Source organism: Fusarium oxysporum, chromosome VIII, assembly GCF_013085055.1.
Source record: "Fusarium oxysporum Fo47 chromosome VIII, complete sequence".
Classification (NCBI taxonomy): domain Eukaryota; kingdom Fungi; phylum Ascomycota; class Sordariomycetes; order Hypocreales; family Nectriaceae; genus Fusarium; species Fusarium oxysporum.
Genome location: NC_072847.1, coordinates 1,216,676 through 1,241,421, shown reverse-complemented (window position 1 = coordinate 1,241,421; position 24,746 = coordinate 1,216,676). Strand labels below are relative to the sequence as shown.

General features: G+C 48.8%; 11 protein-coding genes across 11 annotated transcripts; 6 read left to right on the top strand and 5 right to left on the bottom strand.

Moving 5' to 3' along the window:
* Positions 1-1,316: 1,316 nt before the first annotated feature.
* Positions 1,317-3,588, bottom strand: FOBCDRAFT_47088 (uncharacterized protein). Its single transcript, XM_031188798.3, has one exon. It carries the CDS (start codon positions 3,102-3,104, stop codon positions 1,704-1,706), a length of 1,401 nt encoding a protein of 466 aa, XP_031036063.2. The 5' UTR covers positions 3,105-3,588; the 3' UTR covers positions 1,317-1,703.
* Positions 3,589-4,348: 760 nt separating this feature from the next.
* FOBCDRAFT_277921 (HD domain-containing protein) lies at positions 4,349-5,215 on the bottom strand (the record flags this gene model as incomplete). The annotated part of the gene is made up of 2 exons (XM_031188799.2): positions 4,349-4,925; positions 4,974-5,215. The coding sequence occupies 2 exons, from the start codon at positions 5,213-5,215 to the stop codon at positions 4,349-4,351; spliced, it is 819 nt and encodes a 272-aa protein (XP_031036064.2).
* A 1,108-nt stretch (positions 5,216-6,323) lies between these two features.
* On the top strand, positions 6,324-6,848 carry FOBCDRAFT_205087 (phosphatase YCH1; the record flags this gene model as incomplete). The annotated part of the gene is made up of 2 exons (XM_031188800.2): positions 6,324-6,438; positions 6,523-6,848. The coding sequence occupies 2 exons, from the start codon at positions 6,324-6,326 to the stop codon at positions 6,846-6,848; spliced, it is 441 nt and encodes a 146-aa protein (XP_031036065.2).
* A 1,109-nt stretch (positions 6,849-7,957) lies between these two features.
* On the top strand, positions 7,958-8,764 carry FOBCDRAFT_277919 (uncharacterized protein; the record flags this gene model as incomplete). The annotated part of the gene is made up of 1 exon (XM_031188802.2): positions 7,958-8,764. The coding sequence occupies one exon, from the start codon at positions 7,958-7,960 to the stop codon at positions 8,762-8,764; it is 807 nt and encodes a 268-aa protein (XP_031036067.2).
* Positions 8,765-9,939: 1,175 nt separating this feature from the next.
* FOBCDRAFT_321872 (uncharacterized protein) lies at positions 9,940-10,389 on the top strand (the record flags this gene model as incomplete). Its single annotated transcript, XM_031188804.3, has 1 exon — positions 9,940-10,389. The coding sequence occupies one exon, from the start codon at positions 9,940-9,942 to the stop codon at positions 10,279-10,281; it is 342 nt and encodes a 113-aa protein (XP_031036069.2). The 3' UTR covers positions 10,282-10,389.
* A 258-nt stretch (positions 10,390-10,647) lies between these two features.
* Positions 10,648-12,842, bottom strand: FOBCDRAFT_229079 (histone acetyltransferase complex protein). The gene is made up of 2 exons (XM_031188805.3): positions 12,441-12,842; positions 10,648-12,309 (listed from the first exon to the last, which is right to left on the bottom strand). Exons 1-2 carry the CDS (start codon positions 12,531-12,533, stop codon positions 10,792-10,794), a joined length of 1,611 nt encoding a protein of 536 aa, XP_031036070.2. The 5' UTR covers positions 12,534-12,842; the 3' UTR covers positions 10,648-10,791.
* Positions 12,843-13,389: 547 nt separating this feature from the next.
* FOBCDRAFT_229077 (galactose-1-phosphate uridyl transferase) lies at positions 13,390-14,856 on the top strand. Its single transcript, XM_054706476.2, has 3 exons — positions 13,390-13,669; positions 13,715-13,766; positions 13,817-14,856. Exons 1-3 carry the CDS (start codon positions 13,569-13,571, stop codon positions 14,810-14,812), a joined length of 1,149 nt encoding a protein of 382 aa, XP_054562451.1. The 5' UTR covers positions 13,390-13,568; the 3' UTR covers positions 14,813-14,856.
* On the bottom strand, positions 14,857-15,692 carry FOBCDRAFT_263106 (uncharacterized protein). Its single transcript, XM_031188807.3, has 2 exons — positions 15,471-15,692; positions 14,857-15,412 (listed from the first exon to the last, which is right to left on the bottom strand). The coding sequence occupies exons 1-2, from the start codon at positions 15,531-15,533 to the stop codon at positions 14,963-14,965; spliced, it is 513 nt and encodes a 170-aa protein (XP_031036072.1). The 5' UTR covers positions 15,534-15,692; the 3' UTR covers positions 14,857-14,962.
* A 90-nt stretch (positions 15,693-15,782) lies between these two features.
* On the top strand, positions 15,783-17,423 carry FOBCDRAFT_229073 (uncharacterized protein). The gene is made up of 2 exons (XM_031188808.3): positions 15,783-16,064; positions 16,117-17,423. The coding sequence occupies exons 1-2, from the start codon at positions 15,921-15,923 to the stop codon at positions 16,975-16,977; spliced, it is 1,005 nt and encodes a 334-aa protein (XP_031036073.2). The 5' UTR covers positions 15,783-15,920; the 3' UTR covers positions 16,978-17,423.
* Positions 17,424-17,577: 154 nt separating this feature from the next.
* Positions 17,578-22,449, top strand: FOBCDRAFT_229071 (Non-repetitive/WGA-negative nucleoporin C-terminal-domain-containing protein). Its single transcript, XM_031188809.3, has 3 exons — positions 17,578-18,196; positions 18,245-21,390; positions 21,443-22,449. The coding sequence occupies exons 1-3, from the start codon at positions 17,839-17,841 to the stop codon at positions 22,148-22,150; spliced, it is 4,212 nt and encodes a 1,403-aa protein (XP_031036074.2). The 5' UTR covers positions 17,578-17,838; the 3' UTR covers positions 22,151-22,449.
* Positions 22,450-23,687: 1,238 nt separating this feature from the next.
* On the bottom strand, positions 23,688-24,676 carry FOBCDRAFT_205079 (S-adenosyl-L-methionine-dependent methyltransferase; the record flags this gene model as incomplete). The annotated part of the gene is made up of 3 exons (XM_031188810.3): positions 23,688-24,139; positions 24,186-24,273; positions 24,323-24,676. 3 exons carry the CDS (start codon positions 24,674-24,676, stop codon positions 23,688-23,690), a joined length of 894 nt encoding a protein of 297 aa, XP_031036075.3.
* Between the last annotated feature and the right edge of the window lie 70 nt (positions 24,677-24,746).

The window sequence follows — 24,746 nt, the reverse complement described above, 5'->3', positions numbered from 1 at the left end:
CCAACAGCTGAGGAGAGACATGGACAAGGCCTTATTTTCTCACCAGAGCTGTGGTATTGGTATTGGTTCGATAAGATGCAATTGCACGTACGACGCCAAGATAAGAGCAGCCTTGTTTCTCTCAATCATCTCTTCACTAGGTCGACTATCTGATGTATGAACTCTGCCTGCAGACGGGATGCTCACTGCATTAGATAGCAACTAACAACAAGCCACTTGACGTATGCCAATGTAAACCTCAACACCATCACTACAGTCTATACTATACAATATCCTCAACCGAAGAAATTGCCGAATATCACTGCCAAGTAAAATCCCATCAACTCGACACAATTAGCTAGAGCTTATTCCTTCACTCCAATATCCGTGCAATCCGAAGAGTCCACTGTCTGTTCTCACGGTCTCGAACATTGAAAAATGGCCCCCAATTTTACCTTAGTCTCGCGTCGATAACCGAACTCATCCATCCATATCCACAATGGATGCTTTATCTTCAGGAGACTGAGACTCTACCAAAAAGCAAGGCAAACAGAGGCAACTACAACAGTCAGTAATAATAACCGTAATAGTCACAGTCAGCGAAGAATAAAACTCCAAGCCGGGCATCAAAACCTCCGAGTCAGCCCCCTTTCTTATCAAACATGCATCTATTGCAAATCATTTATGGGGCCATCACAGCTTTCTTTTGCTGAGAGATTACTGATATGCAACTTCCATCACATCAAATGTTTCCGTAACTAGTAGCCCGAGGACCTAAAAATGGGTAACTCCAAGCCTCAGCCGTTCGATCTACAACAAGGTAGACCTATATTTACCTACACACCAAGTCCATCTGCCTGGTTAATGGATAGCCTGCCAGCATAGCATAAAGGAGAACATAAAAAAACAACGCACCCCATCTTCAATGGACGATCACCGGTGTCCCTCTGAGCTGGCCTTGCCAAGACGTAGCCAAGGCTGATTAACAAAGGCTAACGTTCTCACATAAACAACAAATACGAGGACCTCGAAAAGACGTCAATTAACAAGACCGACAAAGGCCGTCAGCCGCAGGGAACATCCATGAACGGGAAGGATTTGTCCTGAGGTTCCCCAGATGATATCAAACGTGCAATAATAAACTAGGGGCTTCGATACTCCGCTTCGGGTACGATATCCCGGGTCTAAGAGAGAAGGACCTGGTCGTTCTGTTGACAGCGAAGCCCCGTATGATTGGAGCGACTCGAGCCCTTCACGTTTTCCCTATTATAGAAGCTGGGTTGGTATATCACCGTTTCGCGGATATCCATGCTGGTAGTCCGCTACGGAGTTAAACAGGAGTTTAAGACAAGAAGAAGAAAGGTTTTTATGCTTATTTAGACAAGGTTATCGATCCTTGAGGTAAACGAATAAATCAGGCAGTTATTTATAACTGCCAAGAAATCAGTCAGTCAGTTGTAAGTATGTGTGTGTGTGTGTGTGACTGATACAAGCAAAGAGTCAGTTTCCGTTCGCTTCAACGCCCAGATCCTTAATCAACTCCCCGACGAAAAAGATCTCCCCTTAAAAAAAAAGTCCTGTCAAATTCCCCAACGATGCTGCCCAGGCAGTAAGAAACGAAAGAAATGAGGGTATCAGTGAGAGATTTCACGAGGTAGGAAGGTGGCTTCAAAATGTCTAATGGGTCGTCACGAGGTAGATAGATGGATGGCAGCTGGAGTCGTTCACAGGTCATCCTCCCAGTTACCCTCCACTTCAATCGTCGTACCCAAGGCTTCTCTACCCTGGCGAATCATGTCCTGTAGTTGTTTGTTGAAAGCGTTGATCCGCACATCTGCATCTCGTTCTTCCATCTTACGGCGTGCTGCGAGATGCTTGGCTTCTGCGGTCAGACGGGGACTGGCTTCTGTTGATGTACGTCCTGATGCTACTGAGGCATTAGAGTGAGACCGGCGGTGCGACGACGGCTTTGTTATCGGCGATGAGATGGTGGTATTTCGGCGTGTGGAGCGAGTGGGTTGAGGTATCCTGCTGGGCGATTCTATCCGAGGAGAAGCGAGGGGAGCAAGTGACGCGAATGACGCGGTTGATGCAGGGCGTGGAGTAGGTGATGCTGCTGCGTGTGATAGACGACTAGTCGGGCGATTGGTAGTGGATCGTCGCTGACCGGGCGTAGAGGCAGAAGAGAATCGGGCTGATGGAGCGGCACTGATGCGTCGACCTGTAGTCATGGAGGGGCCCGAGTTTCGTGATCGAGGGGATGGTCGATAAGACGGACGTCGCAGTGGAGGCTCAGGCTTGGGTTCAGGCTCAGCTGGTTTCTCATCACTCACCATAACCCAATTCCTGCCAAGTTCATCTTTCGTGTCTGTATGTCTTCGTTTCGGATGGGGTGCTGTAGGTGTAGATGCGCCGCTGTTGCCACCTTGGTCTGCGTTATCAGGCTGACGCTGGTTGAAGTAATCCTCTTGTGATGGCGGGAATCTACCGGGAAGATGCTGACTCTCAAATAGTGTCTGGTCCAGCTCTTCGACCCTACCGGAATTCATCGTGAAGGCCTTACCGCCGCCAGCCTGGAAACCTCGAAATGAGCCTGTCTTACAAAACTCCCATACACGTCCGACAACACCTCCTATAGTTGAGAATGCGAAGCTACCCCAGCCTTGGGACTGCATCGGCTGAGGAGGCAGATTAAACAGTTGTGTCGGTCCAGCTCCATGATCGATGTCGTCGTGGGTTCGTTTTGAGCCAAGCGCCTTGCGATAATCTGTGTCTGAATACATGCTCTCGCCAAGAATACCGCTATCGAAAGGACCAGAACTCGGTGTATCAAGCTGTCCAGCAAGCTGGTACCGCATTTCCTCATTCCTCATCTGAGCCACTGGAGTTCCAAAATACCCTTTTCTATCAGAATCATCCTGGAAGCGGAATTCTTGAGATCGCGATATATCATGGCAAGGTCTCTTTCGTTTTGTAGCTTGTCCGTCGAGGGTTGCTGTGCTGTAGGGTGAAGCATATCCGTAGCTGGTGCTAGAGCTTGGTGAGATGGGTGGGCGAAACAGGCCAGGGTGCACGCCTTCTCTATTGAAGCTGCCCGACATATGGAAATGCGAAGGGATCGTCATTCTGCCTGGGGGTAGGGCCTTCCTATTTGATCGGTATGTGCGCGCACGCGCGTGGTGATAGATAGACGAATGATCCTTATCGAGTGGAGGCGAAGCTGTAACTCACGGCCAAGCTTAACAGCAGCCGAGACACATCTCAGGTCGTCTATCGCACAAGCGGGTCTGGGGTAAGAGCAAACCGAATATTCGGATCTGGAGACGAGATTGCAATCGACGGGGAAGCGATACTCGGAAGGCGATTTGAGATGGCGATGGGCGATATTGTTGAGCGCCTCGTGACTAGGTGAGATAAAAGGTTGTGTCTTGTGATGACGAGCGCATGGAGGGGGAGGCTGCCTGGCTGCAAGCGCCCAACTCTAATAGACGCAGCCAAAAGTATGGCGCTCGTGTAAGAGGGGAGGGCACCGTAGATGCACGCACAGTATTGGAGATGCCGCCTTGAAAGTGAGGCTCGATTATTGATTTATGATGTATTGGATTAGAGAGATGGTCCTGGCGGCAAAATGTCGACGGGGCAAGTAAACAATGGTTGGGGGGCCAGCGCCTGTGGCCAGCGTCAGAGACGGTGTGTGATTGGCCAGTTGGTAATGATCCCGGCAGTTGCTCAAGAGCCGCGATAGAGAGCACAGTACTCTGTAGTCTGTATAATGATAGAAGAAGACTTCAAGAAAAGACGTCCAGAGCTGGTGAGATATCCTGGTGGGGAATCCCCTTTCTTGCTCTTCGGGCTGGTTTGCGGAGAACGGGAAGCTTTCGGTTTGTTGCCGACTTATAGCTTCAGCTTCTTCTTGTGTGGCTGATTCCAAGAGTTTGGTCCACTTGATGGATATCGGCAGGGTTCAGCTAACCAAGAACATCAAAAAGCGAACATCAGAGGAACAGTTCGTAGTTGCAAAAGACAAAAGTCTCCCTTCCCTCCTTTCTATACCAAGTCTTGGGCCGTCGAGCTCATTTGCATTGCTATATTGTCTTGGTTAAATTGCTCTAATATCCTTGGTTGTCCTAGGCGATTAAGGATCAACACAGGGGTCTTCAAACAGATCGCAACGATGACGGTTCATGGAGTTCAAGTGTGCTTTACTGTCGTTAATCGTTGCCTTAACTTCTATTCAGTCTATGCCTCATATCGCGTGAACCGCTCTAAACCCTGCGTCCCATCTCTTCTATGCCATATGCCATGACCTCAACTCATTGGTATCATTCGCCCGTCCTTCTCATAAGTCTAAACATTCGTATCTTATCACTTAGTCCTTATTGTAGTAGTTGTCCTGCTGGCCCTTTCGCTCAGATGTAACACCTCCGTTAACACCCTGCTCTCCATGAACATGCTCCTTACTTCCCCAGAAAGCCTCCCGCTCCTTGAGAACCTCCTGGCCCCAGGCCTTCATCTCCGGCAGCGTCATCCTGGTCGCGACGTACGCAAACTCGCCAAGATCGACCTTACCCTCACCGCGCTTCTCATACTCCACCATCTGCAGAAGAAGCTCCATCTTGTCCACGTCGTGCACAAAGTGACTGTCCAGTGTCTCGGAGTCCTCGTATTCCTGCCAGATTGCGCGGATGTCCTCGCCTGTTGTGCCGCCTGCAACGTTTCGTAGCAAGTTCTTGGTCAAAAAGTCCATCGTCTCCGCTTCGCGTCGGCTCTTCTCGGGCTTGGGAACGCCGTCGACGGGTGTGATGTCGCCGACAAGAAGCTCCGCCATGTCGTGGATAAGACACATCTTCATGCACTTGGGAAGATCGAGTTTCGGGGCGAGAGAGGGAGGCGCAAACATAGAGATTAGAGACATGCGATACATGTGGTCGGCAATAGACTCTCCCCTGTCGCATGTCAGTGACGTCTTGAAGTCGAGGGACCAATTTCCTTACCTAGAGATACCGAAACGCCTCCATCCTTCTCGCTTGGTTGTCTTGAGTCGCTCGAGCATGTGGAAGAAGGGAAGAGGCGAGGAAGATTCCTCAGTAGGAGCACCACCAGGAATCTCCTTGACCACCTTGTCAACAGTCCAAGGATCAGCGACCTTGACCATAGGCGTGAAACCTAAATCTCCAATTACTTCTTCAGGACGAAGATCCACACGTCCATTCTCCTTCTCCGGTTGCGAACCCATCTTTGCAGTAGAGTACAATCTGTATCGTCGCGGGGTAAATGTTGAGTTGCTAGTGCAAGGTGAAGAAAATGGTCGCAGCGAGTTTACAGTGGTTTTTATGATACGAATCGTTTGCGGCAGTCGCATACAAACAGAGATGGTCATAACAAGAGCACAATGGGCAAAGGGGTCATGAAAACAAACAAGAGCCTAGAACGACAGAAGAATGTTTGATTGAGCGGCTAGTTTGTGAGTCTAGTTGGTGGGTTTGTAGTCCAGGTTTGTGCCAGTGCGGAATTGATCAATGGTCAGCTAATAGCCCCGGTCGTTTGGTGCGTCATATGTCATTTTACAGGGGTAGAAGCTGGGATCTTGTCTGTGTCTTGGTGTGACTACAGGGTAACGACACCACAATCACTTACACGGTGATACAGTGACTATTTAATTTTCTGTCCATGTTATGAATTGCAGTTCTAAAGGACTTGCCCTATTTTGAATAGTATTCTAACATTATGTACTATATTCATTTGCCAGATAGGGGGTCTGGACTATTCGACTTGTTAGGAAGTCTTGACGCTAATCGCGGGAGCTTTGTAGATATATCTTGTAGTTTTCGCAAGCTACGTAAAAGAAAACACTCTCCGAGGTCATAACAGTTTTCGTAACAAAACATAAAATGTTGAAACTTTTAGAACCAAAATAATAACAGGCTACATAAGCCTGATAGGCCTTGTTCTTAATGTTTCGCTCCTCAGAGTCGAGGATTGTCCATCTTTAGTTCGTAAAAGAATGACGATGAAAATAATCCAATACATGTAAATTCCAACATAAAATCTCGCCGATCCACAGAAAGCCATTGAAGCACGAAGCTTTAACCATCAAATCAATAAGCTTCCGTTGAGCCCTGATTTGCTTTCTTACGCAGCAGCAGAGCACCATCTCCTCACTAACACCAACACTGGCCACGCACGTGGGGTTCCGCCGCCAAGGACCAAAAGTAAATTTAGCTCCGCCTCAGTTAGATCTACATGAGCCTCATCTTGATCCATATCGGGCACCTATTCAACCTCACTCCCGCATGAGAATCTTACAAAGAATAATCGAGCCTTTTCGTCCACAGGCTCGCAAAATGACAACAATCGCCTCATTAAAGCGGCTTTCAGCCAAATCCCTCTCTGAGAAGATCCTCGAGGAAGTCAATGCCACAGATCCCACATTCGCTGTTATCGATGTTCGTGATAATGGTAAGTTCGCTTTCAAACCTTTTTCGAAAAGAAAACTCTTCTCGATTCCAATTGCTTCTGTGACAGCTCAGCTGACTTTTCAAGATTACATTGGTGGACATATCAAGGGCTCAACAAATATCCCCGCACATACTCTCGATGCCATGATGCCAACTCTGGTCCGTCGCCTCAAAGACAAAAAGACAGTTGTCTTTCACTGCGCACTCAGTCAACAGCGGGGTCCGAGTGCGGCACTAAAGTATGTGCGTGAGCGGGATGGCCTTTTGAAGTCTATGGGCGAAGACCCCAAGGGAGAGAGCGGTCAAGATGTGTTCGTGCTGGATAGGGGATTCTCAGGATGGCAAGAGGTTTACGGAGAGGATGAAAGATTGACGGAGGGATACGTTAAGGATTTGTGGGACAATTATTAATTCATTCAGAGCTAGAGTTGAGTCTTCCGATAGAACCCCTACTTCCATCTCATGCTTCCCACTGTGTTTTGACCAAGACTTTTCGAGAGACTGGACCAGGCTGAGAGAGTGATATCATCCAACGATAACCTCTAAAAAATAGAGTACTGTGATGATGGTGGTGTATATTCGTCATAAGACAAAGTGAAGATGGCTCCCCTTCCGCATTATGTTTGACTCGAAGAAAATGTTAGCCCAATAACACACTGACTGTAGAGAAAAGTTTACTTACAGAAACACCATGATCACCAATCAGCTTACATGATTGGCCCCATCCTCAGCTTGCGTATTCTCAAGAAAAGAACAATGATGATTGCACATAGAATGCCGGTCACTATCGCGAAGACCGCGATGCGCTCTGTCGCGTCTGCTGGATTCGACCACCAGTCGAGCCCGGCTGTTTCATCAGCTCTGCCATATTCATCCGAGGGGTAGTAGTCACTCTCCGCAACACTTCGAGCCTGGAGGTGGTACCCGGGAGGCGTGTTACGCAGTGTGAGGTTGGATGGCAAGGGCGACATGGTGATGGTAGAGAATGATTGGTGAGAAGTCGGAAGTTCCGATATTCTTGGGTGGATTCAAGAGAATAAGAGTTGTGATTAGGCTTGGAAGAGTGTGGACATTGGTTGAAGAAGAAACGGTTGAGGTGAGGGAGCTTTTGATCAAAGGTCAAGAAGTAAGGATTCGTAAGGAGAAGTTCGTAGAACTTGACGATCTTATATCCTGGATACGATTGGGTCAGCTGGAGGGACTTATATAGTTACTTTTTCGCAAACACTTGTAAAAGCTTCCTTCAACACTCTCAAGGCGTATTGAAGCTTTGGATGACTCGAGAGCCCAACTTTGAACACAGCTGTAAGCTTCTCCTCCGTAATTGGTCAAGATAATAGGGAGAAGGAGACAAACTTTCATCAGAAACCTACACCCAACCATTATAAAATGATGTCTTTTCCTATGACATGTCCATATTTTCCCTCCCCAACACTCAAACACTTGTCAAGCCAATTCTCTGAACCCGCTCGACATACACATCTTTTCTGAAACCCCTCCTAAAATCTTCATCCTTCAAAATGCCCGTTCCACCATACTCGGAGCTTCCAAGGCCTGGGAACATCCCTGAGAGGTGGCCTCTGACTGGACCTCTCTCCTCTATCCCTACCCGCCCTGGTCCTCCTATTCCCACCAAGACCCCATTCACCGACAAGAGACCAAACCACAAGGCTAACAGGCTACCACTGAAAGAAGAGCCAACCCCAAAGGAAGACAAGGAGTTGATGCCTGGTCACAATGCAGTTCATGGCCCAGCTCATGCCTTTCCTTCAGCCACCAGCTTTGAGCGCCCAGGTCGTCTCGGTACCGCTGGTGTCTCCCACATCACCGGCATTCCTCTCCGTCCCCCTCCTATTGCTGGCAAAACTGTTGTTCAGAACCGCCAGCCTGAGGACGAGGTGTATGAGTACACTGGCCTCCTTGTCTTCCTCATCGTAATTCTTCTGGGAGCCGCATTTGGTGGGTGTCTCCTTCTCATGAGGCTAGTAGCAAGCGTTTCGAGGCATCTTGGTCGAAGATATGGGTGGAAATGGGTCAAGAGAGCCGACAGTGCAGACCTCGAGGATGCGATCTATTACTGGAAGGATCATCCAGACGTGTTCGAACAGTACCATCTCGACTTGCTCCGGGAGATCTTGGCAAGTTACGGAGGTTCTTCCTATCTTCCAGTAGACGAAAAGGCTGCTGAAATGGGCCGACTGGATTCAACCGACTGCGCACCTCTCCCTGGACCTCGGCCTGTCCATATGGCTCCTTCACAATCCGGTCCCTGCTGGCCTGGAATGCCAGGCTACAGGTATTCTCCTCAACCTATGGGATGCCCATAGCGGAAGATTCGTGCGATTTGATCATCTAGTTCTCAGCTGGAAGAGAGTTTGATTTGTTTGCTGTGACTGGGTAAGCTTGGGAATAACTCTGCACAAACACTTGTCCATGGCTTCGTGATTGGAAGGAACTAGGCAGTCAAAGGTTTATACTAGAACATGGAAGTTAGAAATGTGCGAGGACCAGAAAATAAAAGCTTTAGCAACTTAAACTTATCTTCTCATGAGAATTATCTTTAGTGAAGTAACTCAAATACCGGCGATTATTTGCCTGAACATTAACTTTGAGAGGCAACTTGGGCTATATAAGAGTTTCCAGACTCACATCCATGACAACATCATTCCTTTCCCTGTCTTTCTATTACACCTCGACTCGCATCCACGAAAAAACGCCTCTATTCAAAAACGAACTAGAAATCATGGGCTTAAACATATACCAAGACGTGGGGATAATCCTCGTTTTCCTTACCACCATCTACACCTGTGGCCTTATCAGGCACTATTGCTGCAATCCAAAAGCACAGACTAAGGATGAAGAACGAGGAGACATCGTGATAAATCGGGAGGAAAACTATGAAGGCATCTTCGTCAATCCCCCCCAAGAACAGATCCTCCATCAACCTGTGCCGACTTACACTCCTATTTCCCTTCGCTCACCTCACGATACTGAGCTTCCGGCTTACAAGCCTATGGGTACTCCTCCGCCTTGTTATGTTCCAAGACTCAAGGATTTTCACCCAGATTCAACGCAGCCATCGCCTGTATGAGTCATCCAAGCCCCTGATCTCATCGGGCTTCGAGGGTTGAGCTGCTTTACCGTGGGTGACCAGACCTTGGAACTCTATCATTTCACTTCAGCCACATGCACCTCGAGTCAATAGAAGACTCATTATTACTCATCAGCCTCAACTTCAAATTCTCTTCACTTCCTTACCGAATCATTCGAATCCACGACATATATCACGAAGGTTATCCACCAGTACCTTTCCCCCCTTTTCTACCCAACTCAACTTTCGACTGGCTCATCACCGAACAACCTCACAGTCAATATTCATTCAATCAAACATCCTGCCAATAGTATCTGATATACTGCAGCTCAAAAAACTTGATAGCCCTCATCATTTATACCGTTCCTCCCCTTATCGCTTCATCAAACAAGAGTCCAAAAGAAGCCCAACATGGACCTCCCTTTACAGCATAAGGTTCACTCCTCACAAACTAACCCTCCCGGGTCGAACTTCGCAATGGCCAGCCTTTCCATCGTTTCCTGGGTTATTGGCATCATCGTTACGCTTGCCTTTGTCATCATGTTCTTCAAGTGTCTCATGAATCGTCGAGCTCCGCGTCCAACCGCACCCAGGCCTTCGATCCCCGGACCTCCGATTCCCGCGCCTCCTCAGGGAATCGAAGGCGACGTTGAACTTGGAACCACCAACGACCGTCACGACAAGACCACCAAGAGCTCGACAGTTGGTGATCAACCTCGCGTACCACCACCTCCGTATTGTCGACGAAGCTGATACACATCTGTTGCACCATGCTGCTATCCCCCCATACCGTGAGTTGCAACAGGCATTGCCTATGATGCAGTTCTATTTCGAAGAGACACACTATAGATTTGAGGGTTGGGTAGATGTTAGCCAAGTTGCATTTGACTTGGTTCAGGAGGTAGATGAGGGCCAGAACACTAGACAAATCACTATAGAACTAGTCAATTGGAAAAGTCCAACATACAAAATCATGAACTGGTGAAAGTCTTAGTCTGCCTATTAAATGAATTATAAAATATCCTAAACTTGTCGAATTATTTTCATCACTTAGGGTCGAGTTCTCATGCCATCTTATACTTGTGGATAAGTCCAATAGCATCTAATTGGAGATTTGAATATATATGGCTATTTCTTTTTAACATTGTATTGGTGACATCTGTCTACAGAAGCGTAACATATACTACATAATTTCCAGCAAACGCTCAGCGCCAATTTCATTCCTCGTCTCCAAAAGGGTATTATAAACAGTAAACAACCAGATCACGCCTTGCCCACCCATCCTGAATTAATAAAGAAATCGAATATGCGCCCTCCCTTTTGCGAGTCCAACCTACAGATCTCCTTTGCTTGCTTCTTCTTCAACGTGCCGTTTGTCTTGAGAGCTTCCTTGAGGATCTGCTCCTTGATCATAAGATATGGCTTAGGCTGCAGTCTAATGACTTCGCAAAGCTTGACCTCTTCTGGTGTGAGGAGATGCAAGTCTGGTGCGGTGTCTTGGGTCATGGGCATTGGTTGTACGCCGGAGATGGGTTGGGCCGTGTATCTCTGCTTAGGAGTTGCATGGCCATTTACTCCATTGACTCCGTTGACTCCATTAGTTACTCCATTGACCTGGCCGTTTGTTTGGCCATTGGCTAGGCCATCAGCATGACCATTTGTTAATGGCTTTACATCGCCATTGACTTCCACAGCAGGCGTTGGTAGTAGTCGAGCAGGAAGTTCTGGGGCGATAAGAAGGGCAGATCCACTTGGTGGCTCGGGAGGAGGAGGTTGCTTAGACCTCTGTGCAGATGCTAGACGCTCGCGATCCATGGAGCCCATAGGGATTGCCTTCTGGATCCTCGAGGCCTTCTCATTCTCGTACTTCTCGCCACTTCGAAGGTCGCCGATACGCATGTTTCGCCACTCTTGCAGCTGCGTGATGGCTTGTCGTAGATTAAGTTCATCGAGAAGACCTTGATTGAACTCCTCAAAGTCCTGTTGGTTCATCATGCGGGCGAATGGTTTGGCTTTCTGCAGCAAATCCCTTTCTTCTTTGGTCCGCCTCTTCTCCAGCTTTGTGTTCTCTCTATATTCAAGAAGATTGTGCTCAAAGATAACCTTTTTACGCTCCACACGCTGTGTCAGTCGAGCGTTGTATATGTCCATCACTGTGAGCTTGAGTTCCATTTCAGGTTCAAGCTCGCCTGTCCTGGGGTTCAAACCATCACCCGGATCGAACTGCATCAACTGGACAGCTTCTTCTGCCTCATTTGCATATTCGGTCTCGAACTCCAAACGACCAGGCATATATCCTTGAATCTCGTGACAGCTAGGTACACTAGCTGTTGGTTTTGTTTTAGGTTGTAGAGCGGGCGCGTTCTTAGCTGCATCTCGTCGCTCCTCTATTCGTCGCTTCTTGCGTGCCTGAAATTCTTCTCTGGGGATTTCGTTGGCCAATTCGCAATCGTGAGGGCTGCACCGTTCGGGTAGTGGAAAGTGAGACGAGTCGACGTAAGTCGATAAGTAGTGATCGCGAACCTCGTCCTTCTCACGGAAACCGCCAATATGATCTGCGATATCGGCCCATGAGCCGAGACCATATATTTCGGCGCCCTCAAGGAGGAGTAATTCTTCGTCGGCACCCCATTCTCGATCAAAGATAGGGAATGAGTTTTGTTCAATCACACGAAAAGCGTGTGTCGCAGGATTGTGAGCATTTCGTGATTCACCTTTGGCGAAACACGAGACACAGAGGTCGAAGTCACTGCAGTCTGAGTCGGCGCATCGGATGCGGACCTATATCAACACCAACATGATTAGCTACCCCATCATGACATCGAATTGAGTTTAGCCGGTATATCTCCGAAGCGCGTCTTTACGTTTCCAAACAAGCTTCAGGCAACAGGCAACACAGCAAAATGACCTACCGTAGATGTAATATCTGATGAGCACACATCGCAAACGTATTTAACACCACCTTCGCCACCTCTTGTGATTGTTTTCTTGCGTATCACACCCATATCGCCGGCTGCGATGCCGGGCCGGGAGGTTGTCGTTACCCCCCCCCCTGTCTAGAAGTAGCAGCGGGTTCGAGGCAGCGCAAGGCGCGATGGAAGTGCAAAAGAAGGTTTTTGGTGATGCGCGATTGTTGAGGACTATGACGCGACGCGAAATTCGATGGAAAATGTCGGTTTGAGGTTGTTGTTGATGGAATCGGTGATGGGTCGATTTGTCGAGGGGCGGATGTTGTTGATTATGGCGTCTACGCTTGCTCTGACAGGAGCTGGTCTGGGGCTGAAGTGCACTGGACTTGAGCTTGCAGGGCGCGGGTTAGGTTGTTTCGAACGGGGAGCCAGTAGCCGCTAGCAGCAACCCCACGCTCGAATCATCATAAGTCACGTGGAAGTATAGCCTCCGGGCCGCACATCCCCGCCACGAGCAAGTGACGCCAACCCCCAACATTGAATCTCCACAGTCTGGAAGTGATTCCCGGATTTGAGTGAGAGAGAATCATTGAACATTGTGAAGGTGCTAGGCTTTCCCATTTTGTTTATTAAAGATTTTTATATGAAGCCTAGTGTGACATATGGTGCGGCAAGTGAATCCTGATGCCGATCCTGGTTCAGATCACGACAATTCCGCATAAATCAGTCTCACCTTGACCTCGGGGGGCAATAAAACTTCTAACATTAAAATATGGTGTTAGAATTAATAGGTCAAAAAATCTACTAAAATATATTAAACTTACCCAAGTCTTTTTAGCACTTAGGATAAAGGTCCTAAGTCTTCTTGCCTCTCCTTGCTTGATCACTAACACAATAGTTGGCAGCCCACTCATAAAAAAGACTCCCCCGAAAACACGGCCGAGAATATCACCGTTGAACCGCGCCATTCAGAATCCCCGGGGAGTCTGTGTCAGTTAGCTATTTATCTTCTATCTTCTATCACTAGCCTCGGCTTTTAGCAGTAATAAATTGAAGCTGAACCCGTCTCAAAAATATTCATTGACTCTCATCAACCCCTCATTCACTTTAAACTGTCACCCCACTATCATCATGCCTGATCAAATTCTTGACGACATCTCTCACCGTCGATACAATCCCCTCACGGATTCATGGCTGCTTGTATCGCCTCACCGCACGAAGCGACCTTGGCAGTGAGTTTCCAGTGCTTTAATCAAGAGCCATCTGACATGAAATAGAGGACAGCAAGAAGCTGCTGTCGCATCAAAACTTCCAGAATATGACCCCAAAGTACGCTCATGACATCACATCATAACAACTCAATCGCCTGACAAAACCAGTGCTATCTCTGTCCCGGAAACCCGCGAGCCGCTGGCGACCAGAATCCGAATTACGAAAAGACTTTTGCCTTTGTGAACGACTACAGCGCCGTTAAGCAAGAGCAGCCGGAGTATGATGCGAAAGCCTCATCCAATGATCTGGAATCTCTTCTTCTTCAAGCTCAGGGCGTCAAGGGCGTGTGTTACGTGCTCACTTTCTCACCCAAGCACCATGTTACACTTGCAGACATGACAGCTGAGGAGATTGTTCCCGTCATTGAGCATTGGACTCGAATCTACGCCAACCATCTGACACCGTCAAACCCCCGGGCCGCGGAAGCTGACAAGCTCGCTATTTCTATGCCAAAGGACGCTGCACCTTCTCCTGAGGAGCAGTACCGATATATGCAGATCTTTGAGAACAAGGGCGCGGCCATGGGATGCTCTAACCCTCATCCTCACTGCCAGGTCTGGACCACCTCGACCATGCCTGAAGAGCCAGGCAAGGAGCTTGTGCAAATGACCAAGTACCGAAACCAACACGGTGGTCGAAACCTTCTAGGCGACTACGTGAAGCTTGAGCTTGAAAAGCAAGAACGAGTTGTCTGGGAGAACGACGCTTTTGTGATTGTATGCCCGTGGTGGGCTGTGTGGCCTTTCGAGGTTCTTGTTCTTCCCAAGCGACATATTCGATCTCTTCTCGATTTCAAGCCCGAGGAGCGACTCCAATTCGCCGAAGCCATTCAAGAAGTCACCCGGCGATACGATAACTTGTTCGAATGCAACTTTCCCTACAGTTCTGGTCTTCACCAGGCGCCTCTTGACGGAACACCTGAGGAGATGGAGAGCGCATATTTCCACATGCACTTCTACCCACCTCTGTTACGTTCAGCCACTGTCAAGAAGTTCCTCGTTGGCTACGAGCTTCTGGCCGAGCCTCAGCGTGATATCACTCCTGAGCAGGCCACAGTCCGTTTGAGAAATTGCGGAGGAGAGCTATATCGCAAAAGTCTATAGGCATAGAGCCCGAGCATTAAAACATTAAAATCTAAAACTTTTTATCTAATAACAAGTTGCCGTTATGCCGATTCCAGGCATCTAGTATTTGCCTGCCATGTGTATATTACATTCACCGCCACTCACCAGTCTCACCATTTGTCGCCTGATTTAGTTGTACTCGACATAGTAGTCACGGACAAGAGGCATCCAGATAAGAGAGATGGAAGCCAGAGTGAAAGGGAAGTACTGAGGGAGACCAAAAGTCATGGTCTTGAAAACGAAGAGCTCACTGGCAAAATGTCCCAAGGCGACAATGTAAGTCCAGTAAGCAATGGTGTAAACAGGACCAATGTGGAGGTTATAAGCTGCGTAGCATCGAACAACGCAAGTAATGAGCGTCCAGGTACCGAAAAGTCTTCCGGCAAGGGGAGTAAGCTGATCGGTAGCCTTGGGGTCGTTCTGAGCAGGAACCAGCTTGTTGATCTGGTCCTCTGGCTCAAACTTGTCGGTCTTGGGAGGGAGCTTGGGGTTGCGGACGAATTTGCCGTTGTAGACTCGTCGGGAGAAGTGTAGGGTTGTATACGTCTGCAGCGAGTTTCCGATCGAAATGATGGACAGCTAGAGCGAGGGGTCAGCATCTTATTTGGTTCTTGGGTGTAGGGGGAGTGGCTCTTACGATGATCATGTAGTAGGGTAGAACACCCTTTGCTTCGGGGAGGATAGATTTGATAACATCCATTTCGACGGAATTGAAGATAAACTGAACCAACTAAGCGGGGGTCAGAGAATCTCAACAACTATTATTGCAATGGTTGCAATGCAGTTGTAGAAGTAAAATGGCGGGTTGAGATTGGTGTAAGACGAGTTGGATGGTCTGTTTTTTTGGTGAGAGAGAGGGACCTGTAATCGGGGACCAAAGGCCGAAGAAGCTTGGACCAACTCAACAACGTCAGGGGTAATACCACCTAAAAATTCAATTCAATTAATTGCCTGGGCCTGAGAGCCAAGACCCAACTCAAGAGCCGAGGGGCATCCATACTGTACTTATCTTGTGATTGTCGCCTTTTCTTCTCTCCCTCCTCCTCCTCTTCACATTGGCAGCTTATTTTTGTTGCACTCTTCAAATATGGACGCCATTACAGACTTCCTCCATAATGTACCGCAGCCTCTTCAGTGGGGTCTTGCTGGTATTGGTGCTCTTTTCCTGGGATCCAAGATTCTGAGCTATCTCCAGCTTGTCCTCAGCGCTTTCGTGCTCGGAGGCACCAACGTATGTGCTTCTACAAGCCCCAATTGAGCTCTACTAACAATTATTTCTATAGCTCCGCAAGTATGGAAAGCCTGGCACTTGGGCCGTCATCACCGGTGCCTCTGATGGCCTCGGCAAAGAGTATGCTCTGCAGCTCGCTGCCAAGGGCTTCAACCTCGTCCTCGTTTCCCGAACCCTCTCCAAGCTCGAGAGCCTCTCCGCCGAGATTCAACAGAAGTACCCTGGAAAGGGTCTGCAAGTCAAGGTGCTCGACATGGACTTTTCCCAGAACAACGATGCCGACTACGAGCGTTTGAGTGAGCTGATTTCTGGTCTTGATGTTGGTATTCTCATCAACAACGTTGGCCAGAGTCACAGCATCCCCGTTTCTTTCCTCGAGACCACCAAGGAGGAGCTTCAGAACATTGTCACCATCAACTGCATTGGTACTCTCCGAGTTACTCAGGTCGTCGCTCCTATCCTTAAGCAGCGAAAGCGCGGTCTTATCCTCACCATGGGATCTTTCGGTGGCTGGACTCCTACTCCTCTCTTGGCGACATACTCTGGTAGCAAGGCTTTCCTTCAGCAGTGGAGCAACGCTCTCTCCGCCGAGCTTGCTGACCACAATGTCGATGTCTACCTTGTTCTGAGCCACCTTGTCACCACCGCCATGAGCAAGGTCCGCCGCCCTAGTCTTCTTGTCCCCAACGCTCGCAACTTTGTCAAGGCTACTCTCGGCAAGATTGGACTTGGTGGTTACCAGACCGCGCCCAACACTTATACCCCCTGGTGGAGCCACGCTTTCATGTTGTGGTTCATTGAGAACATTCCTGGTGCTAATGGCCCTATCACTATTTTCTTCAATAAGAGGATGCACGAGGACATTCGACGCCGAGCTCTCCGCAAGGCTGCTCGCGATGCTAAGAAGCAGTAAATTAAGCATGAAAATAGGAGAAGGAAATAAAGCAAGCAAGGGGGATACTCAGAACATAATGGAAAAGGAGGAATGTGGCAGCTGTGGAGGTCAACTCAGTTGTCATGAGGGATAGTTGGTGGTGTGATAACCGTAATGTACTACAATATATGGAACCGCCCTAGAGCCTTTGGAGTAAAGGATGAGTAACCTCGGACATTCCGTCATGTTTGCCGTGCATATATGGTAGCTTCGGCTTGCAGAACAAAGAGACCTGTGCATTGTACTACATGAGCTACCTGTGATTGCCCAGCAACAAATTAACATATACTGGTGTGGATTTATTTGAGTCAAGCAGAAAGGTGCATCAAAGAAACTGCATACTTACAGACCAGTACAGCTTATTCACAGAGTTGGTTGTTGGACGAGTACATGTAATTATAATTAATAAGTAAACAATCACGTTGTCTCCAGCTTATTTCATTATTGGAACATGCTATTCTCAGTGATTTTGAGCTCTTCATGACGCGTGGTTACTCTGCTCTCAGCCTTGCACCAAAACGGTCCTAGCGCCACGCCCCAGTCGCGAAAAATCCGTGCTCCATATCCAGCCTCCCCAAGCTCTCGTCAAATTGTTTATCACCTTCAAAGCGTACTTCTCTCGCTATAGGCTCTATCTCAAACCCGACGACGACGCGACGAAAGCGAAAACCCCCCACGAGGTTTACCACGCGATTGCGAGGGATTGGGATATTGATCGCAATTCATCCGCGCGCCTTGAGTCTGTCGCTTTTGATGATCCGCGATCTGCCTACAGCGGTATAGCAACGAAACTGGTGAAGCTACGCAGGCCCGCCGAGGGCTTCGATATTACTGCCCATAATGTCGTTTCCACAAACAACTCCGGTCCGGCCAGTTCCAGGCGCTTTCTTGAATACGCCAGCCGTTGCCTCGAGGTTTCAGTCGGGCTCTGATTCTGTGCGCCGACAGCTCTTCACCGGCAACGATAGCAACCAGGCCGTCTCGCATAAGAGCTCGGCGCCTGTCTCGTCATCGCGAACTGTCGCAGCTACTGCGCCATCTGCACCAAGGACAACTAGCAACGATAATCTGATTGTTCCGACCGCGCTGCCACCTCTTCGATCCGAAAATGTCCCCCCCGTTGTCAAGGCGGCCAGGGCCATCAACGCCTGTCTCCAGTCTGATGGCCGGTATCCCGACTTGGATTCATACTGTCGACGTAGGTTACAAGAGCTTGGATGCGAAGGAACCAGCTAACAAAGATCAGAGGGCGCGTCGTCCGATTACGACCTTGAAAATACCGATTCTGCGATGGCCCCCTTCCACAAAACTCAGATGTATCCCATTCCGAACCAAGTCTTCGACCATTACAATGCTGGCGAGCTTCAGACTCTGATGGGACTCTTTGCAGAGATCAATCACGCCTGGGTCGTTATTGATAACTCGCTGTTTCTATGGGACTACACACACCCTGACCCCGAGCTGATTGGGTTCGAGGATCAACCGCATACTATCCAAGCCGTCGCGCTCGTGCCTCCCAAACCAGGCATTTTCGTCAACACGATCACACACATCCTCGTCGTTGCGACTTCTTCAGATGTTGTTTTACTAGGCGTCTCGGCCACCGCTACCCCTTCAGGCTCCAAGACAGTATCTCTTTACCAAACGAAAATGCAGCTCCCCCTTCGTGGTACCGACGTCCGTGTTATTACTGGATCTGCCAACGGCCGAATCTTCTTTGGAGGAAGCAACGACATCGACATCAATGAACTTTACTACCAATCTGAGGAGAAGTGGTTTTCAAATAGGTGCGGTAAGATCAACCATACGAACCCTGGCTGGTCCTCAGTTGTCACACTACAAGGTGGATTCTGGTCTCACAAGACTCCCGAACACCTTGTTGATATCGTGATCGACGATTCGAGAAACCTCGTGTATACCCTCTCGAGCCGATCGACCATTCGAACATACCATATGGAAGGCCCCGACCGACTGAACAAAGTTATTGAGAAGGAGAAAGTCCACTGTCTTCGCGACATTGCCCACATGATCACCCAATCTAGGTTGTTAAGTGACCAAGTGAGCATTGTCTCGATCAGCCCTATCACTAAGCAGGAAGCGGCTAAGCTTCACTTGATGGCTCTGACAAACACTGGCTGTCGTCTATTCTTCAGTGCAACCAGTGCTGCATCCTACATTTACGGATCCTCGACAAACCTGGCTCCCCAAAGCATGCAGGTTCAGTTTATCAAGTTCCCTCCTGGCCAAACCTCTCGTCGATCTACTTACCCTGGCGGCGAGACGATCACTGATTTCGAATCCACCTCGCTGTCTTACAGCCGACAAGGCGCTCGATTCGCCCCTGGATATTTCTTGGATTTTGTGAGCAAGGAGTCTAATCCCAACGAGGATACTCTCTTTGTTTCTGGACCTGAGACGGGACGTCTTAAGAACACGTCCCCGACATCTCCTTTCAAATACCATGAATCTGCTAGCTGGATTGACATTGGCAGCCGAGCTGAGGCTGTTGGTTTAATCACAAAACCGTTCGCAGCGGCACCACAACCGCTTGGCTTCGGTAATGAGTTAGCTGTGCAATTCGACGATGCGCCTAGCGAGTTCGCAATTCTAACCAACACTGGTGTACACATCGTTCGAAGAAGGCGCTTTGTGGATATCTTTGCTTCTGCTATTCGGGGTGCTGTTGGAGACGAGGGGTTGGAACTGGTCTGCCGCCGCTTCATTAATAATTACGGCCGCGTGGAGACTGTTACTACCGCTCTGGCTGTTGCTTGTGGTCACGGAGGTGACTCTAAACCTGGTGCAGCTCGTGCTATCGACCAGGCAACTGAAGATCGGGCACGATCCGTCTTTGTCGACTTTGGTGGACAGCCTACGATGGCTGAAACCGACAGCTCATCCCTTACAACCGATTCCATTAATCTCTCTTCCCGACACGACGCTCTAGCTCTGTATCTTTCCCGACTGGTACGCCAGTTGTGGAAGTCAGTAGTCATTGCTCCAGGCGTTTCTCCTAACGGCGGTGTCACCATTGGTTCTACAATTCCCCTTTCCAAGTTGAATACTATTCAAGAGAACTTGGAGCGCCTAAGGAGGTTCCTTGATACCAACCGTGGCCTCATTCAAGGCTTGTCTGGTCCGTCTGATCTCCAGCATGTGTCTAGCCGCCAGGAGGAAGTTGCTCTTCAGGCCGAGCATCAAGCTCTTCATGCTCTTCAGAAATTGATGGAAAGCATCTCGGAGGGTATCTCATTCGTGCTTATGCTCTTCGATGAGCGGGTGGCTGATATCTACACTCGCCTCGATGCTACAGCCCAACAACAACTCAAGGAGCTGACATACGAGAAGCTCTTTTCACAAACTGACGGCAAGGACCTTGCCAAGCTGCTTGTTAAGGCCATTGTTAACCGCAATATTGAGAGCGGCTCCAACGTTGAAACTGTTGCTGACGCCCTTCGGAGGAGATGCGGCAGCTTCTGTAGCCCAGATGATGTCGTTACTTTCAAGGCCCAGGAACAGCTGAAGCGGGCTTCTGACCAACCTCTTCAGACCAACCAGTCGCGAAGCTTACTCCATGAGAGCTTGAGGCTCTTTGAGAAGGTTGCTGGTAGCCTCACTTTTGCCAACCTTCAGAGTGCTGTGGAACAGTATATCGCTCTCAAGTACTATGCCGGTGCTATCCAGCTGTGCCTTGTGGTCGCCCGCGAGAAGGACAGGGGCAACACCGCTCTGTCTTGGGTCAACGACGGCAAGCCCTCCGGAGACCCTCGTGCTAATGCTTTCAATGACCGCAAGCGTTGTTACGACATGATCCATGATGTTCTGAGTCACTTGGATGCTGCATCAAGCAGTGAGCCTGAAATGGTTGATGGCAGGCTGACATTGATTGCTACCAAGAGGCTTGAGGCCTACGAGGTGGTGAATGGGTCGGATGACGAGGTGTTCCACTTTGACCTTTATGAATGGTACATCCAACAAGGCTGGACAGATCGAATTCTGGCTATCGACTCACCCCACGTTATTACTTTCCTTCAGCGACTTGCTGGCACAAACATTGAGCATGCTGACCTGCTCTGCCGGTTCTACACCAACCGAAGTCGATTCTTTGATGCAGCCGAGGTGCAGGCGGAGCTTGCCAACTCCGACTTCCCCATCAGCATCAAGGATCGAATCAGATTGCTCAGTTTGGCCAAGGCGAATGCCAATGTTTCAACGACTGGTGTTAGCCGACAGCAACAGCAGCTGCTGAACCACAGTGTTACAGAGCTGCTTGAGATTGCTCACATCCAGGATGATCTCCTGGAACGTTTGAGAGCTGACGACCGTATCGACCCTGAGAGGGCCCTCGAGATTGAGGAAGCTCTCAAGGGCAAGATTCAGGGACTCTCCGAGGTAGGTTTCAACTGTTCTCTCTTAGCCAATGACAATTACTCACATGTTGCAGCTCTTCAACGACTATGCCGACCAAGCCGGTTACTACGACCTTTGCCTGCTCATCTACCATGTTGCTGATTACCGCAACCATATGACCATTTCGGGTACATGGAGCAACCTGATTCAACAGACACACGATGAGGTCATGTCTCGCCTAGAGAACTCAGAACCAGGAATGCCGTCGCCCCCATTGCCTTACGAGTCCGTGACCAGCAAGATCCAAAACATCGCCCACCGCACATCTCTCGACAGCTTCATCTTCCCCATCCAAGACCTACTTCCTGAGCTCTGCCGTTACGCAGTGGCTTACCAACAAGATGCCACAATCGGCGCTGATCCCACCTGGCCTGTCCAACTATTCCTCACTCTGGGCGTCTCCCATGACATGATTGTTCGTGTTCTGGAGGGCGTTTTCGATAGTCAAGACTACGGCTTCAGTGGATCTGTGCGAAACCGCATGATTGAGCTTATCGTTTATGTTGTCAACGACTGGGTGGCTGAAGCCCGTCGACGTGGAGGTGCCGGAAAGGGTGGTGCCATTGGCCCCTCTGTAGCCGACCTCCTCAAGAGATGCGACGCCGCCCTGCCACCACCCGGACATGGAAATAACGCTGGCGGTGCAGACCTTGCTGATGTCAGGCGAGTTCTCAAGCTGCTAAAGAGAGAGGTGGATGGTTTGTCACAACGGGTTCCGACGGGAAGCCTCAGATTTGCATAGGTAGCGAGCTGAGAATGGATGGAAAGAGAAGCATCAGTTAGTTAGAGTCTAGAGAATTGGGAAGCTTTGAGTAGTTGGTAGTTGGGGGTGCGCGGCCACATGTTTTTGTCAAGGATGATGGATATGCTATGCTATGGGCGCCAATTGTCATGAGGGTGCGTTGTACTGTACAGGTCCAAAGGTTTTTTCTCATTTTTTACACATGTAATTATTAAAGAACACATGGGGGGTTTGATAAAACGGCGCCCCTTTGAAAAGAATGGAAAGAAATGCAACAGCGAAGAGAAAGTGTTTACCTATATCGGGCTGCGTCTCATTAACAGAGCGGTGTCGCCGACATGCCAGTGATAATGTCTAGTGATATCTCCTCCGTAGTGATTCTGCATGGGTGTAGTACAAGGCAACGACAGTGTATGCAGCGCTACGTTGACTCTGCAATGCCGCTCGCCCTGTATAGCGAGACTTGGAGGCGGTGGGAGGTGGTATTGGTGCGTGAGGCCTGCATGTTGTTCGCCTCACTTTGGGGGAGGACTAGGGCGAAGGGTAACACGCCACGCTTGAAAATAAGTCATAGCAAAAGGGCCTCACTGCGTTTGGAGCGGGCTTAGGGAATTGTTTTGGGGGGCGACGGATTTTGGATATATAAGATTGAGAGGTTGTGGTGTTGTTGTCAAGGCAGACTTCAACAATCTTTTGTTTCTTAGTATGGGGAGCAGCACCTTATAACTCGGCTCTCGAGCGCCAAACAACATATTCCATATATAGAACAACTCGTCTCGACGACTTGACGCTTACAACTTCGAATTCACTATGACTTGAAACAATCAACGACTCCTTTCCCTTTCCTCTGTCCAGGAGCTGGTCTCCTACAACCTACCAGCGCAATGAATCATCAACGATGATATCAAATACGTTCACCACGCTTCAAGCGTGAGTCTTTAACCCAGCGCAAGCGAGCATAATAAAAAAGAAAACACGAAAATCGCTTCGCTGGGCACCACGTTTCAGACCAACCGTTCGCCAGAAACTTCAACTACACACACCTCGCCTGGGTTGGTCGCCCATACTACCGATGTCAAGGTATGGTTTAAAAAAGGGGGAGAACATTCTGTATTTCAGTCCAGGGTGGGGATGAAGATACACGATGGAAAATGGGGAGGGTGCTTTGTCGGTCATTCTTTATAGATGGGCGGTATTCTGGGGGGAGTGATAACTAGAAAGGTTAGATGGGGGTGAAGGGCAAAAGCGGTCATTTTAATGTATTCTAGAAGACACAGTGTCGTTCATTTTGTATACATTTAATATTGTATTATATAAATGAGGGTGGCTACTTTGTTAAGTTATTCTACTCAACTGTCACAATACTAATCATTTCTGATACCGACCAGTCATCGTAAGAACTAGAACTCTGCAATTATTTTACCATTGACCAGTCGAAAACCAATCTAATTCTTATTTCTAGTCATCAAGTAATCATGAGTTATGAAAGACCAAGCTTCTAATCCTCTCTGAGAGTGCTCCTCAACCTCATGCCAAGTTAATCAACTCTCCCAGTCATACAAATCACCTTGAACTCAATATCCCACCCCTTGCCCTCATACTTCTCCACCAGATGCCTCCTCAACAACTCCTTAACTTCCTCCAGCGAATGCTCCCTCTGCACCTCCTCACTCCACCAAGTCTTGATCAACCAACCCAACATTATACCAAACTGCAAAATATAATCCTCCGCACTTTCAATAGTGTAACTATCATTATGAGCAGTCACTTTCACATCTTGAAACCCCTCTTTCTTTAGGTGCTCTTCGATCCAGGCGGGGTTTGCCCAGTCGCCTTGGTCGTGCATTTGCATCTTCATGACTTCGGGCAGTTTGGCTTCAAAGGGGAATGATGCGAATGCTGTTCTGATGTCTGGGATCCAGAATGTGTTGTCTTTGTGGAACGTTGTTGCGCCGAAGATGCCTCCTGACTTGAGGATGAGTTTGGTGTCTAGATATGTTAGTTCTGGTCTGAGGAGTTCATGAAGGGGACTTACCGACTAGGACAGCATTTGGATCGGGGATGACATGGAGTGCAAGACCAAGACCAACATGCGTGAAAGAATTCTCAGGGAGCCCAGTGTTCTGTATACCTCGTCAGTGCCTGATCATCTCATGGTGTAGGTCAACTCACCGTCGCATCCAACTTCTTAACCTCTGTATTAACCCATCCTTCCGTGTCAAGTCTCTTCTTAGATACACTGACCATACCATCTGAAGCATCAGCACATAAGAACGTGCTCTTTTCAAGTATATCTTTTGGCAAAGCCTGCTGTACCGCATGTGTCAAGGCTCCGCTTCCACAGGCATTGTCCAGGAATTTCACAGGCTTTGAAGTATTCTCAGATATCCCCATTTGTGTAGGTAGAGGCTTGATTAGGTGTGGCATCATGGTTTTGGAAGCGTACAGCATCTGAGCTTCCAGAGTAGCGCTGTCATAGTGCTCTCTGAGAGTCTTGAGGGCGTTTTCGGTGTCTGAGGAAGTCATTTTGATGAATCGAGAGGCTCTTGTTAAGAATGGGCGTAGTAAAGTGATCATGAATTCAATTTGAGTTGTT